We start from the raw sequence: 26,850 nt of genomic DNA, 5'->3' as shown, positions 1-26,850 counted from the left end.
GTAAGTGTCAGTGAAAAGTAGGTAGGTAGATACGTTGGCTCATTGAACATAAAAAAAAAAAATAATAAAGTAAGTAGGTAGATGAGAATGAAACCCAGATCTACTGAAGTCCAGAGCTCTTACAACAGTGTTCTGATGCCTTAGACTAGTAGAACATAACATGAAAGCAAAGATGTCAAGATCCATGTGTAGTCTGATAAGTGTGAAACGAGGCACCTGCTGTGATACAGTTCATAGTAATACATATCTAAATGTGCACTACTTCTAATTTCAGTCTGTAGCTGTGCCAGCCAATGTTGTCACAGTTACTCCTGTAAAGCCGTTGAATTCCGTAACTACCCTGAAGCCTTCAAGTTCGGGAGCATCAGCTGCCCCCTCAAATGAGCCCAGTCTCAACACAGAGAACTCAGCAGCTGTTCAGACAAGTCTTTCTCCGGTAAGCTCCCGCTTCCATCTTACATGAATACAGCTCTTTAGAAATTTTCTTGAATTCTGTTTTCCAGCTAACATTTGTGTTTATATTTCTCTCTTTAGGCAATGCTAGAAAATGTGAAGAAATGTAAGAACTTCCTTGCAATGTTAATAAAACTAGCATGTAGTGGATCACAGTCTCCAGAAATGGGGCAGAATGTGAAGAAACTGGTGGAACAACTTTTGGTAAGTTAGTATTATGAAAGCTTAAATTCTGCTAAGAATTTGTAGAACGTGTTTTAAATGGGACTTATCTTTAAATGAGGTTTATTTTAGATGGATTTTTTGATAAGCTTTTGTTTTTTAATTTGTAATGATAATAAATCTGAAACAAGTAAATCCATTATATTACTTTCTGTATGCCTTAGCTTAAAAAGGGCCTTGGGGAGGGGTGCCTGAGTGGCTCAATTGGTTGAGTGTCCGACTCTTTTGATTTTGGCTCAGGTCATGATCTCAGGTCTTTGGAATCAAGCCCCGTGTCAGGCTCCATGCTTAGCAGGTAGTCTGCTTGAGGAGTCTCTCTCCCTCTGCCCCTCCACCCCTGCATGCACTCTTTCTCGCTCTAAAACAAATAAATAAATCTTAAAAAAAATAAAAGGCCTTGGAGAGAAAGTTGACTCTTTGGTCAAATAAAAAATTGTTACTAGAATTGCGAATGCCAGAAAGCCAGGCTATCAACAAATAATGAAATTCAGTTCTTGTAAGTTCAAACAGCATACTTTGTAACCTGTGGAAGTAAGTTAATTTTAAGTTTTAGTTTTCTTTTCTGTAAGATGAGAAGAGTAATAAATGTGATGATCTTGGAGTTCCCAAGTTCCAAGATGCTGTGTTTTTTAGCTATTAAATTATACATCATTCAGGTTTTATATCCTCTTTCAGGTGAATTGCTTAGATATATTAAAGCAGATGAAGGTGGAAATTAACAAATATTGCATATTATATGCTTAAGAAATATGCTGAGGGTATAATAGACAAATACAATTTTGGATTTTTTGAGCTACTAAAATATACAGATTTCTCTGACCATATAATGAGCATTTTGTGTATTTTTTGTATAAAAATGGTCACTTTTTCCCAGCAGAAAATGTGTATATTTCAAATATTGCACAGGAAAACAAGTATAATTTATAAATATTAAAATATTTTCTTTACTACTGTTTTTTATGCTACCTATAGTTGTTAGAAATAGAGCACATTTGAAATGGCTAGTTTCCCACTTGGGAAAACTATTTTAGATATTTAAAATTATAAATCCTATAAGCAAGTTTTTAACTTTCAAGCATTCTTAAAAATTTCAATTAACTTAAATTTTTAATTTTTGATTGAAGTATAGTTAACATAGATATTGTATTACTTTCAGGTATAGAACATAGTGATTTGGCAATTATAAACATTACAAAATACAGCATTAGTATAGTTACCATCTGTCACTATAAAAAGTTACTACAATATTATTGGCTGTATTTCCTACACTGTACTTTTTATCCCTTTGATTTTCTTATTTTATACCTGGAAGTTTGCCCTTCTTTAACCACTCACCTATTTTGCCCATCCTCCCCCCCCACCCCAGTTTGTTCTCTGTGTTGTATCTGTTTCTGTTTGTTTGTATTTTTTTTTAATTCCATATATAGGGGTGCCTGGGTGGCTCAGTCATTAAGCGTCTGCCTTCGGCTCAGGTCATGGTCCCAGGGTCCTGGGATTGAGCCCCGCATCTGGCTCCCTGCTCTGCGGGAAACCTGCTTCTCCCTCTCCCACTCCCCCTGCTTGTGTTTCCTCTCTCGCGGTGTCTCTCTCTGTCAGATAGATAGATAAAATCTTTAAAAAAAAAAAAAAAAGACTGAAATCTTTAAAAAAAAATAAATTCCATATATATATATAAATCTTACAGTATTTGTCTTTCTCTGATTTATTTCAGTTAGCATAAAACCCTCTAAGTCCATCCATGTTGTGAATGGCAAGATCTCATTCTATTTTATGGCTGAGTAATATTCCATTGTATGCATATACCACATCTTCTTTAGTCCTCTATTAGTGGATGCTTACGGTGCTTTCATGTCTTGGCTATTGTAAACAGTGCTGCAGTAAACATAGGAGTGCAAATATCTTTACAAATTAGTGTTTTTGTTTTCTTTGGGTAAATACTCAGAAGTGGAATTACTGGATTGTATGTTCAATTTAAAAATTTTTGAGAAACTTTCATACTGTTTTCCACAGTGAATACACCAATTTCTATTCCTACCAACAGTCCACAAGGGTTTCCTTTCCCCTACATCCTTGCCAACACTTGTAATTTCTTGTCCTTTTGATATTAGCCATTTTGACTGGTGTGAGGTAATATATCATTGTGGTTTTTATTTTCATTTCCCTGATGATTAGTGATGTTGAGCATCTTTTCATGTGTCTGTTGGCCATCCTAAGTCTTCTTTGGAAAAATGTCTATTCAGGTCCTCAGTCTATTTTTTTTTTTTTTTTTTTTTAAGATTTTATTTATTTGACAGAGACACAGCGAGAGAGGGAACACAAGCAGGGGGAGTGGAGTTGGAGAAGCAGGCTTCCCACGGAGCAGGGAGCCCGATGCGGAGCTCGATCCCAGAACCCTGGGATCATGACCTGAGCTGAAGGCAGACACTTAATGACTGAGCCACCCAGGTGCCCCCTCAGTCTATTTTTAATCAGATTATTTTTGGCCATTGAATTCTATGAATTCTTTGTATATTTTGGATCTTAACCCCTTATCAGATATGACATTTGCGAGTATCTTCTCCCTATTCAGTATGTTGCCTTTTTGTTTTGTTGATGGTTTCCCTTACTCTGCAAAAGCTTTTCAGTTTGATATAGCCTCAGTAATTTATCTTTGCTTTTATTTCCTTTGCCTAAGAAGGCATATCCAGAAAAATATTGCTAAGGCTAATATCCAGGGGTTACCACCTATATTTTCTTCTGGGACCTTTATAGTTTTGAGTCTCACATTTAGGTCTTTAATCCATTTTGAGTTTATTTTTGGGTATGTTATTTAAGAAAGTGGTCCAGTTTCATTCTTTTGCATATAGCTGTCCAGTTTTCCCAACACCATTTATTGAAGAGACTATCTTTTCCCCATGGTATATTCTTGCCTTCTTTGTCATAGATTAATTGACCATATAATTGTGGGTTTATTTCTTAGCTCTCTATCCTGTTCCATTGATCTCTGTGTCTTTTTTTGTGTCAGTACTATACTGTTTTGATTACTATAGCTTTGTAATAGAATTTGAAATCTGGGATTGTGATACCTCTATCTTTGTTCTTTGTCAAGATTGCTTTGGCTGTTCAGGGTCTTTTGTGGTTCCACACAAATTTTAGGATTATTTGTTCTAATTCTGTGAAAAATGCTGTTGGTGGTGTTTTTTTTTTTGTTGTTGTTGTTGTTTTTTTAAGATTTTATTTATTTATTTGACAGAGAGAGAGATAGTGAGAGCAGGAACACAAGCAGGGGGAGTGGGAGAGCGAGAATCAGGCTTCCTGCCGAGCAGGGAGCCCGATGTGGGACTCGATCCCAGGACCCTGGGATCATGACCTGAGCCGAAGGCAGACGCTCAACGACTGAGCCACCCAGGCGCCCGGTGAGGATTGCACTGAAACTGTAGATTGCTTTGGGTAGTATAGACACTTGAACAGTATTAATTCTTCCAGTGCATGAACACAGTATATGCTTCCATTTATTTGTGTCCTCTTCAATTATAGTTTTCACAGTACAGGTAGGTCTTTTACCTCCTTACATCAATCATGAGTTACACGCCTTTCCTCTTTTAAAGTATTCGTAAACCTAAAAGTATTTTTCTTTCTGCCGTTCTCAGGATGGAAAAATTGAAGCTGAAGAATTTACTAGACAACTGTATGTTGAACTCAAGTCTTCACCTCAGCCTCACCTAGTTCCTTTTCTTAAGGTAAAGTTATGTGTTACTTTGAAGAAATTATTTGAGTTAGATTACCTTAAAATAATTTTTAAAAATAATTGGAATCCTGAATATTTCAATAAGATAGCTATGTGAAGATACTAACAATGTAGGAGAAAGCACTCAAATGTTGTAATCTGTTAAGAATGTTCATAGTCCATATTCTTTGTATTGGAACACTTTGGGAAAATAAAAGTAACATCTCATTCATGAACATAACTTAATGATTATATTGGTAAAGCTTGCATCTTAAAAGGCTTGACTTTTCCTTTAAAATAGGGCCTCTTCTTTGTCCTAATGACTCATATTCTCCTAGAAATAATAAATCAAATAGTGCCAAAGTTGGTGGGAAAGCTGTTATTTTTAAAAATTGATTTATACTGTTAGTAAGCATACTCTTTTCTAAGATTTGTTGAATAAAGTAGAATTTTGACATAGAATAGTATATTTGATAACAAGAGACTATAAAAAATTTTTTTGGATACTCAGAAGCTAAAGAGGAATCAAGTTGAAATTTAAAAAGTCATTAAAGAACTGGAATTATAGTTAACCACAGAGTCATCCCATAAATTTTGAAATAATGGAATGAGGAGTGGCCTTTAGAAATATTTGGTTTAGCGGTGCCTGGGTGGGGCAGTTGGTTGAATGTCCGACTCTTGGTTTCGGCTCAGGTCGTGATCTCAGGGTTGTGAGATTGAGCCCTGTGTTGGGCTCAGTGTGGAGTGTGCTCAAGATTCTCCCTCTGCCCCTCCTGCTCATGCTCACTCTCTGAATCTCTCTCTCTCTCTCCCAAATAAATAAATACATCTTTAAAAAATTTAAAAAGAACTATTTGGTTTAATTGTCTAGAGGAGATGAAAGAGGCATCACAGTGGAAGACTCCTTTTGGTTGCCTCATAAAAAAAGAGTGGGAAGGGAAGCGGAGCACCACATTTTCAGAAGGATATTAAAATAATGGAAACTGTCACTCGGAGGGTGAGCACATTGATTAGGAGGGTGCCAATCATGTGATACAAAATGTGGCTAAAGAAACTGAGAATGTTTTAGCTAGAGAAGACTTGGACTGGGCAAAGGGAGGTTGAAGCTTCAGCATAATAGCTAATATCAAATGACTAGTGCCCTGTTTTTGGATGATCCTCTTGATTGAGAAATTAGAGGCAGTTCTTCCTTGGGTCCCTTTCAGTGCAAAAGTTCTTTGAGCTATAGGTTGTCTACATGACCCTGACAATTCTTGAATTTATCTATATTTCATACTCACTGGAGACACTGGGGGAGAAGGGAGGAAACCACATATGTTCTTACTCATCCTACGCTTTGCTAGATACTTTACTTTTACTTTGCATTGTTTGCACTTATTTTTCATATCAGTCTTTCGAGGATACTAGGTGCTAGATATTATAGTATTTTCCATTTTAGAGATAAACTGTTTATATCGACTAATTTTTTATCAAACTTACAGGTCCAGAATTTATCTTATCTGACTCTGCTTGCTGGGTAACACTACTTTAAAGTTACCAAATACTACACCATGAAATTTTTGTGGTTTGTATGTGTTTTCTAAGGACCTATTAAGCCTTGTGATTTGTTTCTTGAGACTTTTTCCCGTCATTTTTGAGAGCTCTTGAGCACTGAATGTTGCGTAGAGATGAGGGATTCAGCATTTAATCTCTGGCCAGCTGATCAAGAGATTTAATATACAGTTTTATAATAATCTCTTTGAGTCTGATTATTTTAACATTTGTTCCAATTGTGTTTTTCTCAGGACCCCTTCATATTAGATTTCTAGCTTAAATTTAATCAGATCACTTCATTTGTTCATATATTTCCAAAGCAGCTTGTTTCCCACCATTTTTTGAGTTTAGAAAAAGATTATGAGACTTTGCTTCTTACTTTCCTTTGTTACCATTTATATACATATTTGAAAACCTTCAGAGAAGAACTTCTCAATCCTTTTTAATAAAAAAAAAAAGTAAAAGATGTAATTGAAAGGAAAGGAAGAACAGTGATTCTCATTTGCTTCTAAAATGCAGTCAGACTGCCTTTATTTAAGTGTCAAAACAAGGAAAACTTCCAAACGGCCCTTGAATTCACCAAAAGATAATCTATCTACCTCCTTTTTCATTTTTTTTTCCTTACTCAAAAACAAAAACAAACAAAACTCCCAGGGATGAAAAGGCAGAATGTTCTACTTTTTAGCTCCCAGGGATGAAAAGGCAGAATGTTCTACTTTTTAGTTTGAACTGCCATTACTCTTTCAGAAAGATACAGGAGAAACACCAACTTACAATCTAGTCAGAAAATATTCTAGCTCAATTAAGGAAATTGACCTTGTTTGTATTAGTTTTATTTTGTTTTTTAAAAGATTTTATTTATTTGTCAGAGAGAGAGAGCACAAGCAGGGGGAGCGGCAGGCAGAGGGAGAAGCAGGCTCCCCGCTGAGCAAGGAGCCTGATGTGGGACTCGATCCCAGGACCCCGGGATCACGACCCGAACTGACGGCAGACACTTAACTGAGCCACCCAGGCATCCCGTGTATTAGTTTTATTTTGATTTAAAGACTGTTTTTATCTGAAGTTTGAAAGTTAATTAACAAAAACTTTTTTTTTTTTAGATTCTATTGTCATATAAAGAAATTTACTGATAGAATAATTATTACTGATCTATTATGGGGTATAAGTAAACACAAACAATTATGACACAGTGTTTTATTTTACCAAATGGATCTTGAGGGATATAAAATAAATTTAATACTGAGAGATAATAATTTTGTATTGAAAAATAAAGCACTTTTGTGCTTTAAATTGGTTGTATCCTGGATATCGGCAGGATATGACTACCAGGTGATCCCAGATTTACTCAACTGAAATACCTGGTATACTTCTGATTTATCTTATGTTGTAAAGCTACGAAATACAAAGTAATTCTATTTTACTAGCAGCTAATTTATTTAGTTATCAGGTTCTTTTTTCTCCCGTTCCTAGAAAAGTGTGAATGCCTTACGACAACTCATGCCCAGCTCCCAGAGCTTTATTCAGCAGTGTGTTCAGCAGACCTCTAGTGACATAGTCATTGCCACCTGTACCACAACAGCCACAACTTCTCCTGTGGTGACAACAGCAGTTTGCTCAATGCAGTCTGAAAAACCCGTCATTGTTTCCGGAGCAACAACACCCAGTACTGTGTCAGTGCCGACTCTGAATCCACTCGCTGGTCCAGGGGGAGCAAAAACTGGAGTTGTGACACTTCATTCTGTGGGTCCATGTGCTGTGCCAGGAGGAACAACCGCTGGAAGTGTTTTGCTTCAGACTCCAAAACCACTTGTGACATCTATACAGAATACAGTTACAGCAGTCTCGCTTCAACCTGAAAAGCCAGTTGTCTCTGGGGCAGCAGTCACGCTGGCCCTTCCCTCAGTAACTTTCGGAGAAGCTTCCGCAGCAGCTCTCTGTCTTCCATCTGTGAAGCCTGTTGTTACTTCTGCTGGGACCACATCCGACAAGGCCGTCATTGCTCCAGTCCAGATCAAACTTGCACAGCCAGGCCCCATCCTTTCACAACCAGCTGGGATTCCCCAGGCAGTTCAAGTCAAACAGCTAGTGAGTAACATTTCATTTCTTCCTCAGTTTCTTTTTTTGAAAATTTCAAACATTCAGGAAACTGGCAAGACTAGTCAAATGAGCCCCTGAGTATCCTTGACTTAGCACACTTGCTTAGTCTCTCCCTCTCTCTATTCACACACATAAGCACACACACAGAACTTTTTCCTGAACCACTTGAGAGTTAATTGCAGAAGTTGTGACATTGTACCCCTAAGTACTGTGTATCTCTTAAGGAAAAGGATTTTTTTTTTTTAACATAATGGCCACGTACTTATCATCACACTTGGAAATTTAATATTGGTATGATTTTTTTCCCCCAGTTGTCCCAACAGTGTCTTTTATACCTAATAATGTCCCCCCCCCTTTTTTTTTTTAAGATTTTATTTATTTGACAGAGAGAGACACAGCGAGAGAGGGAACACAAGCAGGGGAAGTGGGTGAGGGAGAAGCAGGCTTTCCGCTGAGCAGAGAGCCCGATGCAGGGCTCTATCCCAGGAACCTGAGATCATGACCTGAGCCGAAGGTAGACGCTTAAGGACTGAGCCACCCAGGCGCCCCAATAATGTCCCTTTTTTTGATGTTGTTTCTGATTAAGAACTGCGTATTGCATTTACCTGTCATTTCTCTTTAGGCTCCTTTAATCTAGAACAACTCCTCAGCCTTTTGTAGTTGCTCATTCTGTTGTAATAGTTTTAAGTACCCAGGCTAGTTGTTTTGCAGAATGTCCTTTGTTTTATCTAATTGTTTTCTCAAGATTAGATTCAGACTGAATCTTTTGGGCAAGGTCATTACAGAAGTAATGTTATGGTAACATTTCTCAAGAAAAATGTGCAAAGGGGAGAGGGAAACAGTGAGGGGAGTAGATGAGTATGAAGTTGTGGTTTTTCCTAAACTTGGTAGGTTGGGAGGTTCTTAGGTGAAAGAAATCTTAGCTGTTTATCATTTTGTGTTGTTAACCTTAGAAATAAAACTGTCTATTATTTCACCAGCAAAAATGGGTTTATTTGGGAATAGCAAAGAATTAGAATTCAGGACAAGCAAGATATGGCAAAACCATAGGCAGATCTAGAGAACAAAGAAGAATGGCCTTGTACGGAGGAAAGGGAGAAGTTGGAAAAGGCTTTTACAAAAGTCCACTGGAGTAAACTGAAGTGTAGTGCCTTCTCATTGGCTTGAGTTGTGACAGTCTCTCATTGGCTGGGCTGTTGCTGGGCAAGGTGAAAAATCTTTCTTCCTCCTACAGGTGTAGTAAAGGATAGGCTTCTTCCTGTTGGGAATGCAAGGCACCTCCCTTTCTGTTGGGGTCTGCAGTTGATGACTAGTTATAGGGTATGAGAGGTTCCCCTTCTGGCCTCCTGACTCATTTTAGTGAGGTTTCCCTTCATTTTCATAGTGTTTAGAACATTCCAGTTTAATCAAGACAGACTCAGATTATTACTAACCTGTAGGAAATACTACATGGTGAATTAATTAAAAATTAAATTTCTTAGTAAACTCGCTTACCTTATACCATAACAGTTAGCTGTTCTTTTAATTTTGGGTAATTGCCCTTGTTTTCTTTTATAAATCTTTATGTTAAAGGCTGTGTGTTAAATCTCATTGTTTTAGTTTATTCTGCTTCTGAGAATAATAAAATCTAAGTAAGCTTCCCAGCCTTTGTTGTCTGATCAGGAGAAGAGGTTAATATCTGTGGATGATTGTCTTTGAGGCAAAGGTCAGCTATGGGCATAAGATGAAAGGGGGAAGATCAGGGCACCTGGGTGGCTCAGATGGTTAAGCATCTGCCTTCAGCTCAGGTCATGATCCTGGGGTCCTGGGATCGAGTTCTGCATTAGGCTCCCTGCTGTGTCTCTCATGAATAAATAAATAAAATCTTAAAAAAAAAAAAAAGAAAGAAAGGGGGAAGATAAGCTTGGACAGTGGTCAAACTCTTGGGTAGGTAGGAAGTAATGTCATTTCCTGGGTGCTAATCATTTTTCATCCCTTCCTACCCTGAGTTTGATTTTCAAATAAAGAAATGTGCCTGCCTTGCAGAATTTCTCTTGGGTTGTTTGAATTTAATCTCAGAGATGAAACCTTTTTAGAAGCAGTGATTCTTAAACATCAGTCTGAGCAGCCAGCTTTGGGAACCACTGAAACAGAGTAATCACCTCAAGGAAAGGCCTCTTTTTTGGTAGCACTGAACAGAATTGAAATCCTTTTTATGGTCATAAGTGATTCTTGAATCAGTGCTAATCTTTATTGAACATCTGTACCATATTAGTTCCTGAAGTGAAATAACACTTTACACCTATGTAGAGTTTTAAAAGCATGTCAGGTATTACTGTGGGTTTTAAAATAATTTTATGATGAAGAAAAGGCAGGGAGAAAACTTTAGAATCTGGAAACATTAAGTGACCCATCCACTGGCACTCAGCAAGTCTTGGATCTCAGACTAAAACCCAGGGTCTTTCCCATTAGGATGTACTCATAGCAAGAACTTCTAGGTATCTAGAGTGTCCTGAAACAGTAAGACTGGTAATGATATCTTGACAGCATTTATATTTTGTATGTTTGACTTGTTATACATGAGAAACAATTTCAATCAAGAAAAAATGTAACAGATTTTCCAATGGGGGGAATCTGGCTGGCTGAGTCCAGGGAGGATGGGACTTTTGATCTCAGGATTGTGAGTTTGAGCCCCACGTTGGGTGTAGAGATTACTTAAAAAAAAGAAAAGAAAAGAAAGAAAATCTAATGGTAAATTTTAGGGATTTTTTGACCTCCTACTTTCATTCTTACAAAAATGTGGAATAATTTAATTTTTCTTCTGAATTCTGCTTTCTTGTTTGCCCTTTGTTTTAATTTTACTCAGCAGATTTGATGTCAGTATTTATACCTTCCTATTTAAAATGTCAAACACCAGAGCATCTAGACACTGAAGATGCATTGTAATCTGTTTTATAACACATTTTTACCTGGGGGCACAAAACAAGCCATTCTCTGTGGTAATGCCACAGAGAGGCTTGAACTAGGACATTCTTTCAAATCAGCTAATTTAGGAAATTAATATTACTAAAGTTTAGTATTACTCAAGTAATTTAAGAATATCATCCATGAGCGGAAACCCCTTCGCATAGCAGCCGGTTCCGGTTCGGACTTTGTATCTTTGCTAAAGTCAGTGATGTGAAAGGACCTGACATGGATGATATTGCTGATAGGATGAGGATGGATGCTGGAGAAGTAACTTTAGTGAACCACAACTCCATATTCAAAACCCATCTCCTGGCACAAACAGGCTTTCCAGAGGACCAGCTTTCATTTTCTGACCATCAGATTTTACCTTCCAGGGAAGGAAATTTGGACCGATCTTATACATGTTCTACAAGAAGTGCAGCTTATAATCCAAATTATTATTCAGGATTCTTTGTCAGCAAGATGAGATCTCGTCCCCTAAAAAGACACAACCCTTCCTCAGACAGTTTTCTTGGCTCAGGAGATTTAAGAACCTTTGGCCAGAGTGCAAATGGCCAGTGGAGAAATTCCACTCCAGCATCAGGTTCAACTTTACAAAAATCAAGAAACAGCCGAAGTCTTTACCTCGAAACCCGAAAGACCTCAAGTGGATTATCAAACACTTTTACGGGAAAGTCAAACCATCACTGCCATGTGTCTGCATATGAAAAATCTTTTCCTATTAAGCCTGTTCCAAGTCCGTCTTGGAGTGGTTCATGTCGTCGAAACCTTTTGAGCCCCAAGAAAACTCAGAGGCGACATGTTAGTACAGCAGAAGAGACAGTCCAAGAAGAAGAAAGAGAGATTTACAGACAGCTGCTACAGATGGTCACAGGGAAACAGTTTTCTGTAGCCAAACCCACCACACATTTTCCTTTACACCTATCTCGATGTCTTAGTTCCAGTAAGAGTACTTTGAAAGACCCACTGTTTAAAAATGGAAACTCTTGTGCCGCTCAGATCATTGGCTCTGATACTTCATCATCTGGATCTGCTAGCATTTTAACTACCCAGGAACAACTGTCCCACAGTGTGTATTCCTTATCGTCTTATGCCCCAGATGTTGTGGCATTTGGATCCAAAGATTCTGATCCTCTCCATCAACCCCAACATCACCACTCTCTTCTACATCAGCCAGATAACTTACCAGCTTCAAATGCACAATCAGAAGGATCAGACTCTGTGATTTTACTCAAAGTGAAAGATTCCCAGACTCCAACTCCCAGTCCTACTTTTTTCCAGGCAGAGCTGTGGATCAAAGAATTAACTAGTGTTTATGATTCTCGAGCACGGGAGAGATTGCGCCATATTGAAGAGCAGAAAGCACTGGCATTACAGCTTCAAAACCAGAGATTACAGGAACAGGAACACTCAGTACATGATTCAGTAGAACTGCATCTTCGTGTGCCACTTGAAAAGGAGATCCCTGTCACGATCACCCAAGAAACAGAAAAGAAAGGTCATAAATTAACTGATAGTGAAGATGAATTTCCTGAAATCACAGAGGAAATGGAGAAAGAAATAAAGAATGTATTTCGTAATGGTAACCAGGATGAAGTTCTGAGTGAAGCATTCCGCTTGACCATTACACGCAAAGATATTCAAACTCTAAACCATCTGAACTGGCTCAATGATGAGATAATCAATTTCTACATGAATATGTTGATGGAGCGAAGTAAAGAGAAGGGATTGCCAAGTGTGCATGCATTTAATACCTTTTTTTTCACTAAGTTAAAAACGGCTGGTTATCAGGCAGTGAAACGTTGGACAAAGAAAGTGGATGTATTTTCTGTTGACATTCTTTTGGTGCCCATTCACCTGGGAGTGCACTGGTGTCTTGCTGTTGTGGACTTTCGAAAGAAGAATATTACCTATTACGACTCTATGGGTGGGATAAACAATGAAGCCTGCAGGATCCTCCTGCAATACCTGAAGCAAGAAAGCATTGATAAGAAAAGGAAAGAGTTTGACACCAATGGCTGGCAGCTCTTCAGCAAGAAAAGCCAGGAAATTCCACAGCAGATGAATGGAAGTGACTGTGGCATGTTTGCTTGCAAATATGCTGACTGCATTACCAAAGACAGACCAATCAACTTCACACAGCAACACATGCCATACTTCCGGAAGCGGATGGTCTGGGAGATTCTCCACCGAAAGCTTTTGTGAAGACTGTCTCAGTTAGCCGACACTGACCTTGTGGGGGACCAGCTCTTTGTTGTCTACAGCCAGAGACCTTGGAAACAGCTGCTCCCACCCCTCTGTTCTTGTAAAGCCCTTGATCCTGGACCAGGCCCTGGCGAGATGCATTCACAAGCACATCTGCCTTTCCTTTTGTATCTCAGATACTATTTTTGCAAAGAAACTTTGGTGCTGTGAAAGGGGTGAGGGACATCCCTAAGCTGAAGAGAGAGACTGCTTTTCACTTCTTCAGTTCTGCCATCTTGTTTTCAAAGGGCTCCAGCCTCACTCAGTCCCTAATTCGGGGGCCGAGAGAAGCTTGGACAGACTCTTGGTTTCATATAAACTCTTGTTGTTAGGCCTTACTAAGAGGTAGGAAAGGGCATGGGCAAAAAGGTAGGGATGAAAACCACCAGCATATACACGCACACATACACGCAGGATTTTCACGATGTGTTGTCAGGAAAGTGACTGGAAACTGGACTTGGGGTCACACGCTTACGTCCCTTCTCCAGGACTTCCCTATTTATATGCCTCTTGTGAGATCCATCTGCTTCTGTACAAGGCTGTTTTGTCATCTGTAGCTTCCTCCCAGCCTGAGGCAGAACACATGAGCCCGGGGGGGGGACCCCAAAGTCCCAGGCAGGCCTTTCCTTAAAGCAGGGGTTCGCATGTGCTCACAACACAGGATACAGAGAAGACCCACCCAGGGAGCAGTTTAGTGGAGCAACAAAGGCACCACTTTTACTGCCGCCGACTTCTGACCAAGAAGAAGGACCTCAGTCTTTAGCGTAAAATTCCAGCATGGGATGAATGCAGGTCTAGTTTGGTCTGTGGCTAGTTAGTCTAAATAGGTTTCTAACCACAGAGAATTTAATATATATATATAAATATATATATATTTCACAGGGATATGTGTTTTTTTAAAAGGCTGAATGTGTTCACCACTTTAGCCTGTAGATTTATTTCCTTTTTGCAGCTTTAGCTCTAGCACGCACAGATCCCAGCCCCTATGTGGAGGGTGTTTGTGGACTTCCTAACAATATTTTGAGGCCTGGATGAACTTTGGCTTAGGGGTCAAGGTTACAGAGGGAGGCAAAGATTTTCAACTGGAAAACGGGTGGAATTTGGACTGATCAACTTGAGACTAAAAAAACTGCTATTCCTTTTGTTCTTTCTAGCATCTCCCCCGCCCTCTGAGCGCTCCTCAGGCTAGATAGTGGAACGATCCAATGCCAGTGTCATTTTGTACTTAAGTTCCAAAATAGGAACGTTTTATACTTTTTTCTGTATTGTAATAGGTAGTTTTGTATGAAATATTTTCTCTTCTTCCCTTGTACCCCATCCTTTCCAACATTGTGCTTTCTCTCTGGGCTTATTTGAAAATTTTACTCTGTTTTATACCAAGCTTGTTTAGTACATTTTTCTATGTTTTACCACAGGTTACAATTTGAAAAGAAAACTATTTTTTTTAAATATTCCATTGTTAACTGAATGTTACTGTTTCCACTCCAGCAACCAGATGTCCTACCTTTTTCATAACTGCCTGCCTTTTTGGGGAAGACCACCGTTCGTTTGTTCGTTCGTTCTTTCTTTCTTTCTTTCTTTCTTTCTTTCTCTCTTTTTCTTTCTTGTGTTTTTCTATAGGAAATAAATAGCTTTCTATTTATGAAAAAAAAAAAAAAAAAAAAGAATATCATCCATGAGGCCATCATAAACCATAGTTCAATTTAATCCCAGATAAGTGAGGGGGAAAATACTCAGGGTGCTAGAAACATAAGAAAGTATTCAATGCAGCTTATAAGAGATATGGCAAATCATAATTTAAAATATGAGAATTGCCATACTGGTTCAAATCTGTGGTTTGTGCAACTCAGGATGTAGTCTCCAAAAATGAGCTGAAGAATACAAGTATAGATTATTCAATATTAGGTTTAAAATTTGTTTATTTCTGGGGTGCCTGGGTGGCTCAGTTGGTTAAGCGACCATCTTGATTTTGGCTCAGGTCATGATCTCAGGGTGGTGAGATTGATTCCCTCCACCCCCACCCCTTGGGTCAGGCTCTGTGCTGGGTGTGGAGCCTGCTTGAGATTCTTTCTCTCCCTCTCAGTTTGCCCCTCCCCCCTCCCACCCTGCTTGCTCGCACCTTCACACTCTCTAAAAAAAAATTTTTTTTAAATTTCCTTTAATGATTGATCATGAATTTTAAAACCTCTTCTTAATGTTTTATATGTTTCTAGCATGTACTAGCTTTTCTGGAGAATTATATAGGTTTCTTGCCTTCTAGATGTTTTAAATATCACACTTTTCAATTTATAAGGATCCTCTTAATCTCCCAGTGCAGGGTTTAGATTTTATAGAATTATTATTTTATGAAATAATGTTTTTATTCCAGATCAAAGAGGCCCTTCCCCATTTATTTTTTTAATTTAGATTTGTTACTATATATTATCTTTTCTATGTCATTGATTATTGTATGTTATCCTCTGGGGATCTGCTAGAGTTCTCATCAAATGAAATAATTGGAATTGTTCATAGTTTCTTTAGATACAAGTTTTTCATTTTGTGCCAGTAATTCATTGCTTTGTATATTTTGGTCCTCAGATGCTTTCATTGTTGAACTGTGGACCTATTCAGTAGTTCCTGTGATTTCATCTGACAATCTAGTTCTTATAAATGGTTAGTGTTATTGGTTATTGAACAATTCTGGCATAGTAGGTGTTATATGATGTTACACACTCCAACTAAATGTTAAGCTTAATGTTTTTACCTTTCTTTAAAAGTTAATAAGTGGATGAATTGTATCATAGTCTACAGATGATGGGTAGATAGCAAGTAGAAGCTTTCAGTTTTGATGCTTAAAAGTTTTTCTTAGGATATTTGTAAAAAAAATGTTTTATTCATAGTTGAGCAAAAGCTAAATTTAATTTAAAGATTATCTACAGCCCAGAGATCATAAATTTTTTAACAGAAACTTAGAGGTTCTCAGTTTGAAGCAGCATTTATGGATTCCTTATAAAAGCTGGTAGTACAATTAAAAATTCATTTGAGCACATTTTTAAAAGTGTTTAGAAGGCCCTTTAAATGCAAGAAACAGCATATTCTGAAGTTTACCAACGTTGAGTTTTAATTTAGATTGGGTATGGCATATAAGTTTCCGTCTTCTTTGTAGGATTTTACTGGAGTTCTGTGTTAAGATTCTGAGGCTGGATGAGTGTGTATAGAAGTGATGGCATTTAGTGATGTATGCCCTTGTCCCAGAAGATAAGGAAATAGTGGTACAAGAACCACATACTGGCTGTTACTGAGAAATAGTTGGCAACTAACATGTATTTCCTGACTGTAAAGCTGCAGCTTTTGTTTAGTTGGGGTCCTCTGTTTTCTAGAACTCAGCCTACCGAGTGCATGCCAGTAATCACATACTGAATATTATATAGAAATAGAAATTAGAGGAGATAATACCCTTGATTCCAATTACTATGTGTGTATGTACTACTTGAGTTATTTAGAGATAAGAATTTGATTGCTGTGTATTTATGAACAGGCGAGTAGGTGAGGGTTGAAATACAGAGAAGGCAAAGTGTAAGAGATGGGGATGCCTGGGTTGCTCAGTTGGTTAAGTGCTGGACTCTTGATTTCGGCTCAGGTCATAATCTCAGGGTCGTGAGATCAAACTCCGTCCTGCTCCGTGCTTAGCGAGGAGTCTGCTTGAGATTCTTTCCCTCTCCCTGTCCCCCTGCTCACACGTGCTTTCTCTCTCTCTCAAATAAATAAAATCTTTTTTTTAAAAAGTGTAAGGGATGTTCTCATCTACTTGTTTAATTCATACTTGTGTTTCTTTGTGTCCTTTCCTTACGAAATTTAAGAATAGTTCCTTGTCTGATATCCCAGAGCATAATGGAAAAATCATAATGTAAAAAAAACCTAAGTAATATTGTGTTACACTAGATCTGTATTTCTGTAAACTACTAGAACATTATTTTATGTTAACATCCAAATAAAATACCAGAATTTGACATGTCAAGAGAAAAGGCTAAGGTATGTACTATTTATTGATTTTCCTGTGTAGTGGCTTTTTGGAGGGAAATTAAATAAAGGACTTAAGTTTTTCTTTTCCTTGCCAAGTAGGAGTAAATACCTCTTTGGGTGAATTTCCATCTCTCTATGATAATTTCAGTCTCCATAAGATGCCTAATACTGTGGTTTTAAGTGGTAGACTTTCTTTGAAAGAACAGTAATGAATGCACTTATACTTTCTCACTCATTGTATTTTATTTTGTTCAGCAAGTGTGTAGGAGTATGCACCACATATGCTGCCCCAAGTGTTATAGTCATTAAGATGGGGAACGATGGGGATCCAGGATTGTTAAATCCCAGCTCAGAACTTTGTGATATATAAAAATATCACATATCATATACATTTATATATTTTATTTATAGTCATAATATATATAAATATAATTTATGAAGTTATGGTTATATATATGTATTTTTTTCAAAGTTTAAGTGATCACTACACCAAGGTGGGGCTCGAGCTCACAACCCCAAGATCAAGAGTTGCTTGCTCCACCACTGAGCCAGCCAGGCACCCCTATATATTTTTAACTGGCGTATTTGTCTTCCTCCACATGTATGATCTTGACCCCAGTTGGGCTGGAGGCAGGGCAAGGTACACCCAGGATCCTACAGGTGGGTACTGAGGCTTGCTTTCCCCAGCTTGTTCTTGCCAGGGCTGCAGACTGGTGCCGAGGTCCCATGGGGCCCACTCTTTTTTTTTTTTTTTTTAAGATTTTATTTATTTATTTATTTGTCAGGGGGTGGGGAGAGAGAGAGAAAGCGAGAGAGAGCACAAGTAGGGGGAGTGGCAGGCAAAGGGAGAAGCAGGCTCCCGATGGGGGACTTGAAGATCCCAGGACTCTGGGATCATGACCTGAGCCAAAGGCAGACACTTAACCAACTGAACTACCCAGGCGTCCCGGGGCCTACTCTATAGCTGAGGGTGCACACAGCTAGGCTATGTAGAGCCTGTGTCTACCTCAGGGGTAGGCCTTTGGGCTGTTATATGATTACCTATCAAAATGGTATGAAGACTAACTCATAAACACCTCTCTAATATTTTATTACTGTTTTTCACAATTAAAATACTGGAAAAGAATACTTAAGGATATTAAGGAAGAAAATATGAATAGGAAGATAAGACAGAATTGTTAGAGGACTGTTTCTGTTGAGTTTCAGTCTGAATGAATAAATGTGACTCTAAATGTATATTATTTTGTAAAATTTTTTTTCTAATATTCTCATCTTCAGTTATTTGAAAGTTTAACTTTATTATTTTTCTAATTATAAATGTAGCTTATGTTAATAATAAAAAAGCAAATAATGTACATATCTATAAAGTATATAATAAATACACAAAGTAGAAAGCAAAATTACCCTGCAGTAGAATCCTAGGAAATAATCACTGTTTACAGATTGTTTTTTTAACTTACAGACCTTTCTCTGTACATACACTTATAAAAAAATTTTTTGAAGTACAGTTGATATACAATATTAGTTTCAGTATACAGCATAGTAATGTTCAACATCTAAATACATTAGGAAGTGATTACCACACTAAACCTAGCTATTATCTATCCTCAAAGTTATTAAAATATTATTAACTGTATTCCCTATACTGTATATTATATTCATCTCTCTGATTTTATAACTGGAAGTTTGTGACTTGTTTCACTTAGCATATAATATCCAGTGGTTGCAAATGGCAAGATTTCATTCTTTTTGTAGCTGAGTACTATTCTGTTGTATGTATACCATATCTTCTTTTATCTGTTCATCCATCAAAATATTACTTTGTAGAATATAAATCTGATTCCTCGTACTTTACAATACAACTCAGTTTATAATCTCAACTTATTAAAATACATCATTGTTTTCAAGAGTTCTTTCTCTCTTTCAAGAGTTTCTTTTTATAGAATGATGGCAGTTGGATTATTCCAACTTGTATTTCTTCTGTATGGCCATTAGTTCCCATGGGCTTCTTTACTGGGACATTCTGAGTTTCTTGTGAGTTACTTTTGTTTAGTAATACACACTAAATTTTATATTTTATTTACAAAAAATGAGAGAATAGAATACTATCCCCAAAATTCTGTTCAGAAGTCTTTCTCCTGACTTGTTTATATTAGCTGTATCCGAGTTTAAGGACTTTTAAGTAGTTCACTATTAATAGCGGACTCAAATATACATGGTGACTTTTTCTTTTTTGAAGTGAAAAAATGAAGCTCTGCTATTTTGACTTTTCTTCTTTGTAGCTAAAAATAAGGCCCTACTATTAATTTAATTTCTCTTCCTTTATCCCCAACCCTTGCCCTCTGGATTTCTTGAACTATTCTCTTGGAGAATGCCCTAGCATTGTTGTTTTCCAAAGACTTGTAAAAAGCAGCCCATTAAAAGTCTTTATCTTTTAGAGACATATTTTGAAATATTTAGGGATAAAAAGATATACCTGGGATTTAAAAAAAAAAAAATTGAGGGTGGTGAGAAAATGAGTGGGTAGGGATATGGATAAAACAGGATTGGTAAAGAATTACTCATTGTTGAAGCTGGATAATAGTGGAATAGGTGGTTTCATTTTATTCTTCCCTCTACTTTTGTATATGTTTGAAATTTTCCATAAGTTAAAAAATGAAAATAGGATCCAAATGGAGATTTAAGTCGGGCAGTATATAATGCAAATTTGAATTCCACTCTAAAAATAAAATATATTGTATAATAGTCATGTTTTTCACTATTGAACAAGATAATTTTGCGACATACAAATATAAATTTTAAGTAGACTTTCTGTTACGCTAATGTAAAGGTGTATTTACAGTTAGGTGAGCACCGTCATTTGTTCTACTGTTATAATTGAAAGCTTGTTCTTTTCTAAAGCAGGTTTAGTTGAATGAGTGTATTAATAGTTCTCATTGTTTCAGGTAGTCCAGCAGCCTTCAGGAGGTGTTGCAAAACAAGTGACCACACTTTCCCATTCCTCAGCATTGACCATTCAGAAATCTGGACAGAAGAAGATGCCAATGAGCACTGTAATACCTACCAGTCAGTTTGCTCCAGGTAGACCCCGATCCATCCCTGCCCCATCACACTGGCTTTGGAACATGATGGGGTTTTGTATTATTCTCTTTTTTTATTGTTATATTAAGAGAAGATAGTCTTTTAAATAGGACCTGGGGGGAGGACTGAAAAATAACTATTTAGTACATTCTTTGTACATACATAGCTACTTTTTAGGGATGATATGTGTTGCTTTAGAATAAAAGAAGCAGCTGTTCATGGTATTTTTGTAATTAGAATAACGTATTTATATAAAGCACTTTTTAACATAAAAATTGCTATAACTTTATTTCTTTTTAAAATGTACTATTTCTAAGTTTGGAAATCATTCTTACACGTAGAAGAGATTTCGTGTATTTTTTTAAATCTACAAATATGATATATTATTAACATTTATCACCTGTCACTTTTTCTGCGTGTTTTTATAATGCTGGTAATTCTGTAGACTGTTTGAAGACTATATAAAAAGAAATGGAGGGGCACCTGGGTGGCTCAGTCGTTAAGTGTCTGCCTTCGGCTCAGCTCATGATCCCAGGGTCCTGGGATCAAGCCCCATATCAGGCTCCCTGCTCTATGGGAAGCCTGCTTCTCCCTCTCCCACTCCCCCTGCTTGTGTTCTCTCTCTCACTGTCTCTCTCTCTCTCTGTCAAATAAATAAATAAAACCTTAAAAAAAAAAAAGAAATGGAGAGGTCTTGATTTTATAAGATGATTGCTTGTACAGGGAATAAATTCATTGTCGTTTTTGAATTTTTTTTTTTTAAGATTTTATTTATTTATTTGACAGAGAAAGAGAGAAAGAGTTCACAAGCAGGGGGAGAGGCAGAGGAAAAGGGAGAAGCAGACTTCCCGCTGAGCAGGGAGCCCGATGTGGGGCTCAATCCCAGGACCCTGGGATCATGACCTGAGCGGAAGGCAGCCGCTTAACCCACTGAGCCACCCAGGCGCCCCTGTCGTTTTTGAATTTAAATATAGTTCTAGGACAGCTTGAAATTTTCTTTGTATACTAAAAGCTATTATTCTGCATTTTTCCTAATATGGCATGATTTTTTTTTTTAATTCATTTTTCTTTCTTCTTTTGTTTGTATAGCTTCCATTCTAAAGCAAATTACCCTGCCAGGAAATAAGATTCTGTCAATCCAAGCATCTCCTATTCAGAAAAATAAAGTAAAAGAGAATGGAACAACATCCTTCAGGTAAAGAAAATAAATAGTTAAAATTTGGTCTGGTTAAAGGAAAAGATGACAGAATAATACTTATAAAATGAAGATATTGATGCCTTTTTGAAAAGCTGACAATACTTTATTGAGTATAATTTATAAACAAGTGCACAAACCTTAACTGTATAGTCAATGAATTTTGATAAACATATATCCCTGTATAATCAAGATACTGAACATACCCTTCACCTTCATGCTCTTTTCAAATCAATTACCTCTGACCCCTGCCTCCAGCAGCTGCTATTCTTATGTCCATCACCATAGATCATTTTTGTCTATTCTTGAACTTCACATAAACGAAAAATCACATTAACCTTTTTGCATCTTTTTTCACTCTGCATGTTTTTGAGATTCATCCATATCATTTTGAACATTAGATGATTGTTCTTTTGTATTGGTGGGAAGTATTCTTTATATAAATGTAAATCTCTTTATCCTTTTTCCTGTTGATGGACGTTGGGTTGTTTCTGGTTTTTGACGATAATATGTAAAGCTGCCATAAACATTTACATACAGATTTTTATGTGAACATAGGTTTTTGTTTCCAGAATATGATTGCTGGATCACTAGGAAAGTGTGTGTTTAACTATTTAAGAAACTAACAAACTGTTTACCAAAGGAACTGTACCATTCTGCATTTCTACCAGCAATGATAAGAGTTCATTTGCTCTTCAACTTTGTCAGCTCTTTGTATTGTCAGTTCTTTTGATTTTTACCATTCTAAAAAGTATATTGTGGTTATTTTTGTGGTTTTAATTTTCATCTCCCTAATGACTAAAGATGTTGAGCATCTGTTCTTGTATTTATTTGCTATCCATATACCTTCTTTGATGAAGTGTGTGTTCAAATCCTTTGCCCAGTTTTTCTTATTGAGTTATTTGTTTTCTTATGGTTGAGTTTTTAGCATTTTTTATGTATCCAGGATCCAAGTCTTTTGCCATGGTAGTGATTTGAGAATAATTTCTATGTAGTGTGTTCTGTCATTCTCTCACCAGTGTCTTTCACAGAGCAAACATTTAATTTTGCTGAAGTTCAGTTCATTGTTTTTCCTTGTAAATTATGCTTTTCATGTTTTATCCAAGAAATGTTTGTGCAACTCTAGCTTACAAAGATTATCTCCTATGCTTTGTTGTAGAAGTATTACAGTTTTAGGTTTGTCCTTCTTGTATTGATATTCTTTAATTTCTGCCATTACCTATATAAATATTAATGTGTGGGTATTCTACTTTCTTCTTCCTCAACCTTCTCCCAGTTCTAGTTGCATTATTTCTTTGTCACAATATAAAAACATTTGTGCATTAGTCTTTCTCATCTCCACCTGCATTTTAGTTGTAGGTCTACTTTTATATTAAAATGATCATCTTCAGTCCTTTCTCTGAATTTTTCTTAGTTATCTCTTGGTTGGATGAAGTTCATCTACTCAAGAAAGGCTCATTTGGTATAGAGTATCCTAAATTCTTCTATGTTAAAAATGGATTTCAATGTCCTCCATATTTAAAGGACCGCTGGCTGGATATGAAATTAACATTTCGTATTGCATTTTTTTGCATTTTTAAAAATGCTTCCCTACTATTGCCTTGATATTTGTTGTTTTTTTATTTATTTGATCTTTTTGTCTGCCTTGAGAATTTATTTCTTTATCTTTAAAATCTAATATCTTTATATTAGGGTGTACTATGAGACATGGACCATTCTTACTTCACTTTCCTAGGTTACCAGTTGGCCCTTTTAATATGTAGATTCTGATCTCTTGAAATATCTGTGAAGTTTTCTTGGATTATAGTTTGAAATATTAGTTCTAGTCCATTGTTTTATGTTTTACTCTTCAGGGAATGCAATAGTTTGGATTTTATTCTTTTTACTTTCCTTACTTTCCATTACTTTGCCTCTGATCTTTTTTAATTTATCTCCTTTTCATTCCCTTGGTTGTTTTTACACCTTTCTTCAATGCTTCTTAATAGGGTTTTGGTTGTATCTATTGGCCTATGAAAAACCTCTTTGATTCTCTTGTCTGCAGCACTGTATAAATTTTTCCCTTCCCCATTTTGGTCCTCATCCCCAGCTTACACATTTAAGTCCATGAGGTTCAATTGAATAGAGCTCGTACTATGATCTAGTAGGACATCTTTTTAGTACTTTCTGATTTGGGATGTGCTTAGTCTTCCTGCTAATAGAATATTTCATCCTTATGCCTGCCACTGCCACCAGTTCTCTGACCTCTTTACAGCAGTTTTTCTTAGTCTGCTTTTACCACAGGTCTTGAGTCAGATGAGGTGGGGGCACATTGGGTGGGTGGGGCAAGGAGTGGGTGGGTGGGGAACTGGTTGCCCTTTATTTCATTTATACTTATTTTGAAGTTTGGGTATTCTTTCTCTTTGAGTTATGCTGAGGTTGTGGTTTTCCTTGTTCTGCATTGTTTTGGGAGGAAATGTTAGAAGATGGACATCTAGGCAGTCATCATTGTCTTCCAATGCAGTGTGTTTAGTCTGTGTCAATCAAGATACATAGACTATTTTCAACACCCCAAAAGCTTCCTGGTGCTCCTTCCTAGCCAGTCCCCTTGTTACAGTCCAGCCAGCCACTGACCAGTTTCCTGTCATTGTGGTTTAGATTTGTCTTTTTTATTTTTTTAAAGATTTATTTATTTATTTTAAAGAAAGAGAGGGAGGGAGAGCAAGCTTGAAGGGAGGGGCAGAGGGAAAGACTCTCAAGCAGGCTCTCCACTGAGTGGGGAGCCCAACATGGGATTTGATCCCAGGACCCCAAGATCACGATCTGAGCCAAAACCAAGAGTCAGATGCTTAACCGACTGAGCCACCCAGGTGCCCCTAGATTTTTCTTTTTTCTTTTTTTATTATTTTAAAAAATACTTATTTATTTTAGAGAGAGTGTGCAGGGGGAGGGGCAGAGAGAGAGGAAGAAGCAGGATCCCCGCTGAGCAGGGAGCCCAATGCAGGGCTCGATCCCAGGACCTTGGGATCATGACTTGAGCAGAAAGCAGATGCTTAACTGACTGAGCTACCCAGGTGCCCCAGATTTGTCTTTTTTAAGTGGTTGCCTTTTTAAAAATTGTATGTTGATTTTGTAATTATTAATCAAGTTACTCTGCCATTACCAGAAATCATAACCTCCACTTCTTTTTTTAATACATTATTGTTATCTGGTGGAAGTATCTTTTTTCTGGAGGGGGTGCAGAGGGGGAGAGAGAGAATCTTTAACAGGCTCCACAGCCAGCACAGAGCCAAGACAAGGCAGGCTCGATCTCACAATGATGTGAGCCAAAATCCAGAGTCTCAAGAGTGGATATTGACCGACTGAGCTGGTGGAAGTATCTTATCTCCTGTGTTCTTGATAATTAATCATCATCTTTATTTTAAAGTCCATGCCTAATATTCCTAATATCCATGTTGACTATAAGTCTCTTTCTTTTATCTGACTTTTTCATCCTATTTCTTGGTGTCTACTTAGTAATTTTTTTTGAGTCAATGTCAGATATGTTTAAAAAGAGTTTTGGATTAGTTACCTCCAGAAAGAGAATTTACCCAATTTTCTGGTTGGCAGTAGAGGAGCAAGTTGCCTCAATATAGTCAGTAATTGAGCTGGTTCAAAGCTAGGTTGTAATCTTTCCAAGGTTAGCATATCCCTTTGGTTCTCCTGGCCCCAACATGTAGTCCCTCGGGAGTTTCAACTAAGAGTTAGGGTGCTTTTCTTTGCTGGATTCTGAAAATTTTTATTTCCTCAGTACTTTAAGAGTGCTTAAAACTCACCAGGCTTTTGTTGTTGTTGTAAACTGTCTTAATTCTTTTTCCCCCATTTAAAAAAAATTTTTGGAAAATACGCATCACATAAAATTTACCATCTTGGGGCGCCTGGGTGGCTCAGTCGTTAAGCGTCTGCCTTCGGCTCAGGTTATGATCCCAGGGTCCTGGGATCGAGCCCCACATCAGGCTCTCTGCTCCGCGGGAAGCCTGCTTCTCCCTCTCCCACTCCCCCTGCTTGTGTTCCCTCTCTCGCTGTGTCTCTCTCTGTCAAATAAATAAAATCTTTAAAAAAATAAAAATAAAAAAACTTACCATCTTAACCATTTTTAATTGGCATTAAGTACATTCATGTTGTTATGCAACCATCACTACCATCTATCTCCAGAACTCTTTTCATCTTATAAAATGAAACTCTATACCTTTTAATCAATTAGTCCTCATTTTTCCTTCCCTCCCCACCCGCCAGCCCTTGGCAACCAGCATTCTACTTTTCTGTCTTTGCAGTTTTGACTACAACAGTCTCATGTAAGTGGAATTGCAGAGTATTTGTCTTTTTGCGGCTGGCTTATTCCACTTAGAATAATGTCCTCAGGGGTTCATCCATGTTGTAGCATAAGTCAGAATTTCCTTCCTTTTTAAGACTGAGTTGTATTCTGTTGTATATCCACTCATCTGTCAATGGACACTTAAGTGTCTTCCACATTTTAACTGTTGTGAATAATGCCGCTGTGAACATGGGCATACAAATATCTTCAAGTCTGTTTTCAATTCTTTTGGTTATATATCCAGAAATCGAGTTACGGGATCATATGGTATCTATTTTTAGTTTTTTGAGGATCTGCCATGCTGTTTTCCACAGCAGTTGTACCATTTTACATTCCCATCAACAGGCCACAGGAGTTCAGATTTCTCCGCATTCTTGCCAACACTTGTTATTTTCTGGTTTTGTTTTCTTTGATAATAGTCTTCATAATAGATATAAAGTGATACTTCTTTGTGGTTTTGATTTGCATTTATTTCCCTAATGATTAGTGATGTTGAACATCTTTTCATGTGCTTATTGGCCATTTGTATATCGTCTTTGGATATTTTCTATTCAAGTACTTTGCCTATTTTATAATCAAATTTTTTTGTTATTGAGTTTTATATTCTGTATATTTCTCCCTTATTGGATGTATGATTTGCAGATATTTTCTTCTGTGGATTGCCTTTTTACTTTGATGTTAATTTCTTTTGAAGCATAAAATTTAAAAATTTTTGTGAAATCCAGTTTGTTTAATATTCTTTTGTTGCTTGTGCCTTTGGTATCATATCCAAAAATTATTGCCAAATCCAATGTTGTAAAGTGTTTGTCCTGTTTTCTTCTAAGAGTTTTATAGTTTTAGGTCCTATATTTTTTATCCTTTCTGGTTATTGATCCTTTTTCAGTTAAAAAAAATTTTTTTTAAGATTTTATTTATTTGACAGAGAGAGATAGCGAGAGAGGGAACACAAGCAGGGGGAGTGGGAGAGGGAGAAGCAGGCTCCCCACTGAGTGGGAAGCGGGGCTTGATCCCAGGATCCTGGGATCATGACCTGAGCCGAAG

At 37.2% G+C, this 26,850-nt stretch overlaps 2 protein-coding genes across 8 annotated transcripts in view; both read left to right on the top strand.

Moving 5' to 3' along the window:
* TAF4B (TATA-box binding protein associated factor 4b) overlaps positions 1 to 26,850 on the top strand; it is a 132,202-nt gene that overhangs the window by 19,899 nt on the left and 85,453 nt on the right. For all 7 annotated transcript variants that reach the window (XR_010407275.1, XR_010407274.1, XR_010407276.1 and 4 more), the window contains exons 4-9: positions 275 to 436; positions 535 to 657; positions 4,305 to 4,394; positions 7,385 to 7,999; positions 20,149 to 20,284; positions 21,374 to 21,479. Coding sequence is in view for 4 of the 7 variants with exons in the window: in XM_064577790.1 (XP_064433860.1) it covers positions 275 to 436; positions 535 to 657; positions 4,305 to 4,394; positions 7,385 to 7,999; positions 20,149 to 20,284; positions 21,374 to 21,479 (1,232 nt within the window). In the remaining 3 variants the exon portion in view is untranslated. The remainder of the gene's footprint in view (positions 1 to 274; positions 437 to 534; positions 658 to 4,304; positions 4,395 to 7,384; positions 8,000 to 20,148; positions 20,285 to 21,373; positions 21,480 to 26,850) is intronic.
* LOC135362503 (sentrin-specific protease 1-like) lies at positions 11,107 to 14,868 on the top strand. The gene has a single exon (XM_064577788.1). It carries the CDS (start codon positions 11,183 to 11,185, stop codon positions 13,160 to 13,162), a length of 1,980 nt encoding a protein of 659 aa, XP_064433858.1. The 5' UTR covers positions 11,107 to 11,182; the 3' UTR covers positions 13,163 to 14,868.

Source organism: Mirounga angustirostris, unplaced genomic scaffold, assembly GCF_029215605.1.
Source record: "Mirounga angustirostris isolate CCGP_5_RB_7025 unplaced genomic scaffold, mMirAng1.0.hap1 SCAF_14, whole genome shotgun sequence".
In the NCBI taxonomy this organism is placed as follows: Eukaryota; Metazoa; Chordata; class Mammalia; order Carnivora; family Phocidae; genus Mirounga; species Mirounga angustirostris.
This window is presented reverse-complemented; position numbering and strand designations above follow the sequence as displayed.

What these genes read in the sequence shown, in the direction of transcription:
- LOC135362503 (XM_064577788.1), top strand. Translation starts at nt 11,183, where the DNA reads ATGGATGATATTGCTGATAGGATGAGGATGGATGCTGGAGAAGTAACT.